The sequence below is a fragment of the Lathyrus oleraceus genome, chromosome 5 (assembly GCF_024323335.1).
Source record: "Lathyrus oleraceus cultivar Zhongwan6 chromosome 5, CAAS_Psat_ZW6_1.0, whole genome shotgun sequence".
Taxonomy (NCBI): Eukaryota; Viridiplantae; Streptophyta; class Magnoliopsida; order Fabales; family Fabaceae; genus Lathyrus; species Lathyrus oleraceus.
Window position 1 is genome coordinate 196,558,710 of NC_066583.1, and position 11,448 is coordinate 196,570,157.

The 11,448-nt window shown below is 30.7% G+C and overlaps 1 protein-coding gene across 1 annotated transcript; it reads right to left on the minus strand.

The window, feature by feature from the left end:
* Positions 1-4,728: 4,728 nt before the first annotated feature.
* Positions 4,729-5,244, minus strand: LOC127079667 (uncharacterized). Its single transcript, XM_051020049.1, has one exon. It carries the CDS (start codon positions 5,242-5,244, stop codon positions 4,729-4,731), a length of 516 nt encoding a protein of 171 aa, XP_050876006.1.
* Between the last annotated feature and the right edge of the window lie 6,204 nt (positions 5,245-11,448).

Genomic DNA, 11,448 nt, shown 5'->3' on the forward strand with positions numbered 1-11,448 from the left:
ATAATTATTCTTCGACGAGTCATCACTTTTGCCTAGCTCTATGTTTTCTCAAATTCGTCTAAGCGCTTTAGCTGTTTTGGACTAGGTTGTTTAAAATTTGCACTTCGGTATCGACACACATCCTTTCAGATTACAGTTGATACCTGAGAACCACTTACTTTCATAAAGAAGATGGAATGCATGAACTCAAATTATAAAATAAGTTTAATTAAAATTATCGCAATCGATAGTAACATATCATTAAATAGGTCATGAAATAATTCTCATAACCCCTAATCCCTAAAGAACTACTCACTCATGGTGATGCCAAACATAATCGCAACGATGTTCATTATCAAATTCATATCTAACAATCACAATAAATGAATAATTGAAATAGATTGGATAACAAGACTTGAGTTATGATTAAACCTTTATTTCATGATTGCTCCCTTGGAGACTTGAGTTACAGAGAAAAAAGAACATATAACATGTAGAAATTTGGAATAAAATTGTGACAAAAGTTGGGATCCCAAAATTCATAACAGGCTATGAGTTTTATACTAAAAAGTAAAAGTGCATAAAATCCTTGGCTTAATGAAAATTATTCAGATTGGAAACATGTCAAATATTGCCTAAAAGTCACAGTAGAAGAGGATCAATCTAAATATTGGAAACAATGGGAACAAGCCAACTTTCTCTCGCCTCCCTCCTACGGCCCGTAGCAACTGCTACGGGTGATTGTTGCAGGTCTCTACATTTTGTACCATGAGGGCTTCAAGGAGGTGCATAGGTTTTTTGGCTATTACATCCCATAGAAGCTGTTACGGGTGGTTGTAGAAACCCCTTGGTTTTTGTATGAGACAAATTGTCTTTTTGCCGTTTTGCCTCATTTTACTTGTCTCTGATACCTCTTTGTCTTGGATGCTCATTAGACCCTGAAATTAACAAGAAAGTACAAACAAAAGCATAAAATAATAAATTAACAAGAAAGTAGAAACAAAAGCATAAACTATGATAATTGAAAGTAAATTGAATGAAATATAGTAAAATACTAAAGGAAAACGACTAGAAATAACGGTGCAAATATCACTTATCAGCATCCCAAGCGAAACAAGTATTTGATGTCATTGATCCTTCTAACACAATATGATCAATTGTTCTTCAAGAAAAATATATTCCTAATAGTGATGAAAATCAATATTTTAATTTTGATACCCTCACTTTCGTAACACATGTACATCTCTCATCAAAAGAAAATGAGTACGATGATGATGTACATGCTATTTGTCGTGATCATCAAAAGGGGATATGGGAAAACTAGTAAACACTTAGTAAAATATATTTACTCATTTATCTTTTTATATTCTTTTTACTAAAGATTGATGTTGTTGTTGATAATCTTAATTGGTTTCAAATGTGGTTCAAATTATAAGTGTTTAATGATCGGTGACAAATAACATAAGAGAACTTTTGAATGACCTACAGGACTTTGCATTTTGGTTATTGTTTTTGTTGGTTAATCATTTGTTTTATCTTTAATTTTTTGTAAAATTATAAGGTGTACATGTGCCATTTGGCTTTGCAGATGGTGTAAACAATAAATATTTTTGGTACAATGATTATGTTTGAGAAATGAGTAAAATGTACAAAGTATATATTTTAGAAATGGTCAAAATATGATTATGTAATAATGTAGATCTGTTTTAGAAATGGCCAAAATATGGTTCTATAATACACGTTCAAACCAAAATGTAGAAGAAAAAAACAAATAACAATGTTTTCCCCTCGGTTATTATTGTAAAATGAGGTAATAATACTTCTATATTACCTTAATTTCTCAAATAAGTGAGAGGAAACATGGGGCACGCCATCCATTCTAAAAATAATAAAAATGCAGAAGTTGAGGATCGAACCCATGTAAAGAACACTTTACCCCTCAATTTTGCATTAACCGAGAGTTAAAGTGGCAATTTTTCACGACGTCCTTCGTTACCTCGTCTCTGCAACCGAGGTTTAATTTCTTTTGTATCTGAAATTAAATGTTTTTTTGTAGTAGTGTATAAAAGGACCGATGCAAGTTAGATCTCACGAGGATACCAACCGACGAATCTAGTGACATTTGACATAAAGAATTCGATGTTGCCAAGATGGAGGGACAAACGGTTTCATGGGCAAACTAACAGAGACTCGTAGGAACATTTGACCATGTTCAATGAGACGTGTTCAATGTGAAACATGAATGAAGTTACAGTAGATTAACTGAAATTGTAGTTATTTGGTTTCTCGCTGATAGGCAGAGCAAAAGAATGGTTGCAATATTTATCAAGTGGTACCATACAAACTTGGCAGGAATTAGAAGACCAGTTCCTGGAGAGGTATTACTCAAATGAACACTTTGTAGAAAGAAGAATTGCAATCTCAAATTTCAATCAAGAAGAATATGAATCAGTGTCAGATGTGTGGGAAAGGTTTAAATTGTTATTCCGAGTGTCCAAACCATAACATGGGTTCAATGGAACAAATGACTCACTTCATGAGCAGGCTTACAACACCCGCTTGTATGTTTCTTGATGCATCAGTGGGATGTACATTGAGAGATAAGACAAATGAGGAAGTAAAAACACTTATTGAGAACATGTGTCAGGACGAGTACCACTCGAGCAACCGAGGTATGAAAGCAAAAAGTTTTATTGCAGTTGATACGCACACAACTCTACTAATCCGGTTGAAGGAACTTACTAAGCATTTAGCGACATCTCAACCGACCCAAGCCAATGTTAACCAAATCAAAATCTTTTGATGCATTTTTTGTGGAGAATGGCATACAAATGATATATGTTTAACTAATATGGAGAATGTGATAGTGTTTTTTCTAATGTTCACGCGTGTGAAAATATAATTGTATTATTATTTTTATTAAATTTTGATTTTATTTTAAATAATATGTAAAATAGAAAAAAATAATGGAATGAAATATAGTTAATAAAAAAAAGAAGTTAATGATTTAAAATAAAAACTGAAAAAGGTAAATTTGAAAGGAAAAAAAAAAACTACCCCAAATTTAAGATTTCCCTTTATATAGGTACTAGCGTTCAGACGGGCACTCCCGTGCCCATCTGCCCGCTTCTTTTAATGCGCACAGCAGAGAAAAATAAGTGTCAGTTTTTCTTTTTATGAGGTTTCTATTGTATATCGCATTAAAAATAATATTATTACATTTTGAAAATGGTAAACAAAGATATTCAAAATTATATTAAAGCATGCAAAATACTATTGATACTATGTAATCAATGACGTTCTTTAAGAGAAATGCCGAACATGAAATCTTTATTCGAAGTATTTTCTTTTTCCCTACAATTGTTTTCCGTAGTAAAGAAAAAATGTAAGATTCTCAAATTAGAATTTTTTTTTAGAGAAAAAGATAGTAAAACTAATAGTAAGTAGTGTAATCTAATTCTTTTTACCTTATAAAGATTTGAATCAATTCTTCGTACATCCCTTTATCAATGTGCTATTGAGATTTAAAAAACTACAAATACATGACGGAATGTCATATCATCAAAGAAATACATTTAAAACATTTGACTCGCTTGAATATAATATGGGTTATTGTGACAAAAAAAATGTATACCTGGAGAATGAAGATACTTTGTTTTAATCTAGATTTGGTAGAACAACAACTATGACTTATGAATTACTTGGATTTTAGAACACGGGCACGTTTGTCCGTTTTTTTTATTACGCTAACGCGTGAAAATATTAACAACGTCTTTTTTTATAAGTTTGATTTTAATATAAATTACTTATATGATATTTATTCAGATGCATATTAAATTTTATTTATAATATATAATATTTACGCATTAAATTTTGTTTGAATTGAGAAAATTGCAGTGTGACGTGACTTTATTTAACCGTTTTTTTTTCAAGCAAATCAATAGTGATAATAAGTATGACCCAATTGATATCTAACATAAAAACATAAAATAAATGATTAAGTATAACTTACTTTTATGTCAAAGCAAGTTTCAATATTCATTCTACTCAACTCCTTACATAATTGAAAAATTTCACTGTGTTCTAGTTTGCCTGTAAATTAAAGCAAAATAAAATTATATTTAGTTATGATATAAAGAATACAATATAATCTTGGTATGTCGTGTAACTAAAATGAGAATCAAAGTGTGAGCAATATTTTTAATGTACTTAATAAATAACTTCGAGTGCGATAAAAGAATTTGTTTGAAGACTATATTTTTTGTGTAGTCACCATCTTCTTCGTTCAATTTTTTTTCCCTAGTTAAAACTCTTGTCGTAGTCTGTGAAACACCCCTGGATAAAATCACATACAACTGTCCATGACTAAAAACATGTCGTGGAAGATATATTCCAACAATTGGAATGGTTCGTCCTTGTGATTTATTTATTGTAATAGCAAAACTTAGTACCACGGGAAACTGCTTTCTACTAAGGACAAAAGACAACTCATCACTTGTAGATGTTTTTATTTTAATTCTGGGCAAAAAAGCTCATTTTCTTGCATTGTTTCCTGCCAAGATTTCCACATCCAACATATTCATAAATAAACCACGATATAATAATCGTGTCTCATTACATAATCCATATCTAGGATCTAGATTTCGTAACAACATCAATGGTGCACCCTTTTTTATCTTTAGAATATGTGGTGGAAAACTACCTTGTGTAATTGAGTTTAAGAATTCTTGCTGGTATAAATTATGATTATCACATCTTTAGAATATGTTCTTCTCCTGGAAACTGGTCGATAATCATATCATTCAATTTTTGGACATCATCATTTGTTGGTGTCAAAATAGCTATTTGTACCATATATGGGGCATGCCAACCATGCAATTCTAAATTAGGAAAAAGATGTTGGATAAACACTTGTATGAAATGTTCACTGTCCCATGGGATTGCAATCTGTGAATGTAATCTCACCATATCATCTGCTTTGGTAGGTTCAACACCATCACCAATGCGAATAAGAAATTTTGCAAACTCTTGATCATGCAATGATCGCATATTTTGATGCAAACGCAAAACCTTGGTATGATCCCATAAATGAGACTGAACAATACACGCTGAAATCATTTGTGCCTTAGTACCTTTTCTTACAACAGGAAGAACTTGACAAAAAATTCCCCCCATGATCAGAACTTTTCCACCAAATGGAGCATTGTTGCTATAAATGTCTTGTAATGATAGATCTAAGGCTTCCAAACAATTTTTGTTTGTCATTGGTGCTTCATCCCAAATTATTGCGGCAACAACTCTAATGAGATTTGCAAGATCTTTTTACTTTTGAATACTACAAATGAAACTCGGTTGTATATCAATAGGTATCTTAAATTGAGAATGTGTAGTCCTATCACCGAGCAATAATATTGGGTTGGAACATTATGCTAATGTTTCATCTTACATGTTGGCTAATGTTTATGATGACATAATTATTTAGATTCCAACTTTTTGAGAATTATGGAGTCATAATTATTTTATTAAAAATTATCATAAACATTATTCAAAAGAATCATGCCATCATAAACATTAGTAATTACTCCAACTTATAGGCATGGAATTATGCTAATTACCCAAAGAATGATCCGAGCATATTGATAATTACTCCAAAAAAGTTATGCTATAAATTAGGCTATGATAAACATTATTAAAAAAGTTGAACATGAATAGAACAATTAAGTTATAATTTTGCAAAAACACATTCTGAAACAAACACAAATAGATATATACAGTCTTTTTTACACAAATAGATATATTTCACCTGCCACTTATTTTCTTGACATTATAATTAAGAGTTGAGGTTAGCAAAAAATGAGAAAACTATACACTTGTAGTAATATTATTGTTATTTTCTAATATGTTAAATAACACCATAAATGATAAGATGATAATTCTTCAAGACATGTTCCTTATATAGAAACTTCATGTAAATATATAATTATAAAAATTTGCTTCTTTCTTTCATTAGTTTTTGGATATTTACATGACATGCAATAAAAAAGAAATGATCATTTACATGATATAAATTAACTAACAAAGATAAAACCTTAAAAAAGATATGCAATAAAAAAGAAATGGTCATTTACATGTTTAGAAAACAAAACTTAAAAAAGGGAGATGATTTTCCGATGCTTTAATTACATGTGCAGTTACTTCATGAAAAAAATGATAGCTATATTTTCCATATTTAAGTGTGTTTAGTGGTTATCCTTGGGTATCCTGGCAGTGAGTCGTCAAATAATCTCAATTGAAAATGAACAGAAATTGATTATCTCAAGTGTATGCAAAGAATCGAAACGTGGTATGCTTGGGAGTTAGTTAACAACGACTACCAATTATATTGTAACTGAGTTAAAATTGCTATATTTATGTGTGAGATAAAAACAATTTGCCTCAAGGGTAAATATGGAAAATAAATAGGTCATGCTAAAAGGATGTATCCCCTTTATCTATAGGTATAGATAGCCTACTGTTTTTATATAACACTACGTGCCCGTTTGTCCATTTTTTTTAGTGTGCACACGCGTCAAAATATAAATGAGTATTTTTTATTTTAATTTACTTCATAAAAGATTTTAATAAGTGTTTCATCAAAGTCTTTGTCTCATTTTCATGTTATTGTTATTGATCTTAGATGTGCTCATGATCTAATTACGTGTGTATTTTTTTAATGGACCTCGGGAAAGTGGAGTGTAATATTTCATTGATTATATGATCTAATATTTTATTTTAATACATGTTATAATATCTAGGAACATATCATCATGTAAACGTTAATTTAAATCAAAGATAAATATTTAAGAAAACAACAACAAATATAATAAATGATAAAACATTTAACACAAACTAAAACTAAAATGTTGCTCTTCATCAGTTTTTTTAAGGTTTATTCTATTTTAAATAATAATGTTTTTTTTAAGGTTTATTCTATTTCAAATAATAACAACATTTTGACAACAATTATTTTAAAAGATTTGAGTAGCCTATGTCATTTTTTTAGGACATTTCTTTTTCAATAGGTTTTAATCTAACATTCTTTTGAAAAATTAAACAATAAAACATAAGAGAGTTGAAATTAGAAAACAAAATTAAAAAATATAAATTATAAGTAGAATAATTTACATAATGTTCTTCTTTAAAGATATTAATTTAATATAGATCTTCTTTATCTTTCTTCTTTTATGATAGCAACTTTTACTAATCTTGTATAACATGAATATTTTCTTAAAATAAAATATATATTTTTACACTATTAAAGAATTCCCGGGTATTTTTCTTGAAAAATATGAAAAACAAATATACTAAATGATGTTAACACGTTTTTCTTTGGCTGACCAATAATGACAGTGATTTAAATATATACACCATTTAGATATAAACAATAATTATCATGGTGATTTTAAATATAAGAACAAAATTAATTGTCACCATTTTTGTTCATTGAAATATAAATTATCACCATCATTTCCATACAAATTTAGAAAGTATCCTAAAATAGACACAAAAATATATAAATCATCATAGAATACACGTTCAAAAAATATATAAACCATCATAAAATATAAATAAACCCGCATGATCGAAAATCACCACATGATCAAAAATAATCATCATTATCCGATCAATAATTATTAAGTATTTTTCTGCAATTCATGCATACAAAAAAGGTTTATACTATAATGATTGTAATTACATAAAATAAATTTAATTTAATGATTGTAATTAAATTAAATTAAATGATTTATATAATGATTTTTTAACATGTTGATAAATCAAACTCTAATGGTTGTAATTAAATAAAATATATGAAATTAATAAAATAAAATAAAAACTCAAACCACTTTTCATTGCCTTGTAGTTCCTTCTTCTTCCGGCCACATGATTGTCACCATTGATTGCATTCTTAACCGCTATCAGGCCGATTAATTGGCGCCGTCACTACTCGTCGTACCATTGTTAGGTCGTTATGCTATTTTGTTTACAATTGTGTTGTAGTGTTGTCTACGCATATCGTCGTCTTGTCGGAATACCATTCTCAATCACAAATCAATACTTTGAAAAAGAAGAGATTGAAATTGTGGATTTGTGAGAAAAATTGTATGGTATTAATTAGAAATTTGATTGTGTGATATATGCAGAAAGCAATTATACGACATGATACCAATTGCTATTGGAGTATAAAACTCAGTAGTTATAAGCAATGCCAATTACGGTCGAAATTTGCCCATAATGGTAGTACACAAAAGAAATTAGAAATTGCTATTTAATTATACGAATTCATGAGAATTTTTTTTGCTATAAATGTGATGAAAAAAACCATCCATAACTTGAAAATGTTTTTTTTCGGTTATTGAATTATTTTTTATTTATTAAAAAGTATATCAAATAATTATTTACTTATTGTAATTACCTAAAAGATAGAGGATATAATAGGAATCAAAAAGTTGGAATCCCTTTATATATACAGTTATAGATTATAGATTAGTAAATATAAATTATTTAAAGTATAAGGAAATTGTTAATACCGAGATATAATAATATGATTCCATTATTGCTCTAACGGTTTCTTCTTATCCTAATTCTAAAGTGTGGGTAGTTATTGTTGTTGTGGTTTTTTAGTAAATATAAATTATATAAAGGGCAAACTTGGAAGAAAAATAAGTCATACCAAAATCCCATATCCCCTTTATAGATAGTAATAGATAAATAACACAATTATTTAACTCTTAATTAAAGAATGATATAAGAAAACATAAACTATACGATGATAAAATAGAATAGCATATTTTAACTCATCTAATTTCTTATTTTTCTTCACTCCCACATCCAAAATCTATTTGTATTTCTTTATTTTTTCCATATTTTTTTTCATCTTGACATATAATCTTGTAGTAATCATCATTACTTTGTATTGCATGCCCACCTCTCTAGTTCATATCAATTGAGTTTCTGTCATGCCAAAGTTTTAGGGAATATTTTAATGTATCCCATATATTTCATAACCACCATGCAAAAATTCTAAAATGTTCTCAGATTTCGGAGATTCATCTCCGAACGCACCCAATCCTGATTGAATATTATAATATTCTAGAGATGCATTGGAATAATATAGGAGATACATCTCGTAATGTATCAGGACATAATGAATCATAAGTTATATTTTATTTATGTGTATTCAGATAAAAATTTATTGGCGTTATGTACCATATTATGTGACGAGATATAAACAATATAATCAATATAAAAATAATGACGTACATAAATTCAGATGGTCCAAAAATGTCATATATAAATAAAAGACCAATAAATTGCAAAAAAGTCGAGACCACCAATATTATCTAATTGTGGCTCCTCCTCCTCTAGTATCACCTGATGAGTTGGCCTATATGGGTCTCCTGGAGCAGCATGCACCATACACTGATATGACACCGTAAAGAACCACCTTACTCATCCACGTAGCTGCAATCGCTCGAGGCTATTATACTTTGTGTCTCCTCTAGTACCAGATAACACTCATAATCATCAAACATGGAATTCATCTATCTACGTGTCAAAACAGGAGGACCATAGGCAACAAGGTGTCTAAGAATGGTCTGAGTGTAGCTGAATTTCCGCATGACACGCTCAGGCAGATGGGGAGCAATGAGACGTAATCCACATACCAACCATCCATAGTATAACATTATCTCGTCAAATGGTCGCGTCTCACGGTGATCGAAGTACTGTAGGTAGATGACATATGTATAAGTGACACTTTTATCCATAAAGATTGCAGTGTTAACCAAATATAGCATGTATGCTCTCATAACATGTGCTCTGTTAAGTCCCACTTCTTCGGCATTACTTGTAGCCTAACGTGTTGCCTGGATCTCATCTGTATATATCTACTTCAGGTATTCAAACCTAGCATGCCCCCTGACCATATCCAACTCCTCATTCCTCTCCGGTGTGTCATCCCCTAGATAGTTTACCATCATCACGAGTGTCTCTTCTTTGGTAATCCTCATATGATATAGGAGTCTCCCCTGATCGAAAGATGTAGCAAACACGAAACATCATCAAGCGTGATAAATATCTCACCAAACGAGAGGTGAAATGACGAGGTCTCAAAGTGCATCTCTCCAGGAATGCATTAAGCATCCCATGGTTGACCATAGTATAACCGGTCATGCACAAGTCCTTCATGCCAGATAAGGACAAAATAACTTGAAACCATTCCTCATCCGACTGAGGCAAGCTTGTAATCTTGCGCCCCGTGGTTAATAGGCTTCAGCAAATCACGGTCCTAAAAAATAAAAAACAATGTCACAAATTTTTTCAATTAAAATAAACATAAATTGAAAAGAATGAATTTAACTAATGCTACCTCTTCATCCCATATATGTCTGCCAATATGGTTTGGGTACAAAGACAGTAGTGACAAATCTGCAGGGCCTCTTTCAAATGCCTCTGGCTAAGTAGCCGCAACAGCCTCACACTCTGGAGGTGGCATTGGTTTAACAACATCAATAAGAGGTGACATTGGTGCATATAGTACCACTGATACCACTTGTGGCTCAGGTGTCTTAGGCGCCTGAATAGGTGAAACTTGGCGTCTGCGCGAGGATGGAGAGACAAATGTGTCGGTAAATAAAACCTGTCTCCTACAGAAAGAAGAAGATGGGGAAGCATGAGGAGAAGCACAAGCCCTAAAAGTATATGACTCTACATTGTTAGAGGGATCAGGAGCATCCAAAACCTGCTGACACTCCTTCCGTCGCACTGATGTGTATTGTGCAACCCTTCTATGCCCAGTCGGTCGTGTCTATCAACCATTATGTACATAATTTAAAATAAAACAGACAATTAGTGCAAGCATATAACACCACAAACAACAAAAACAAACAAAAAAATAACACAGTAAATTCCGGAGATGCATCTCTTGTTGCTAGATAAATAAAACGAATTTTTTTGAAGATGTATCTCCGAAAACTTTCTGCAACTTAGAAATTGCGTCAATGGAGGCAATGCAGGTTTGAAAATGAAAATAATATTGAATTGATTGTCATTTTCAGCCAACTATCATATTTTACACTATGCTATCAATCATCAAATTCTACTCACTTCCTAACGTATACTACTTCGCCCTAATTTATAAGCAAAAAAGAAAATTTGCACATTTATTAAAAAATATATTTAAGTGCATTTAATTTTCTTGATTCCATGTGAGAGAGATAACCACTACTAACAAAATTAAGTAATTAATGCATAAATACTTTTCGAATAAAGACATTAAATGCACGTAGATTTGTTGACATTTGCTTATATTTAAGACTACAAAAATTAGAATAATTTTGTTTATAATAAGGCCGGAGGGAGTACATCAATTTCGACTTATTTACACAAAAACTCAAACTTTTCAAAACATCAAAAAACTTACAATTTTTC

Excerpts from the sequence above, each read along its gene's own strand:
- LOC127079667 (XM_051020049.1), bottom strand. The coding sequence starts at position 5,244 with ATGACAAACAAAAATTGTTTGGAAGCCTTAGATCTATCATTACAAGAC.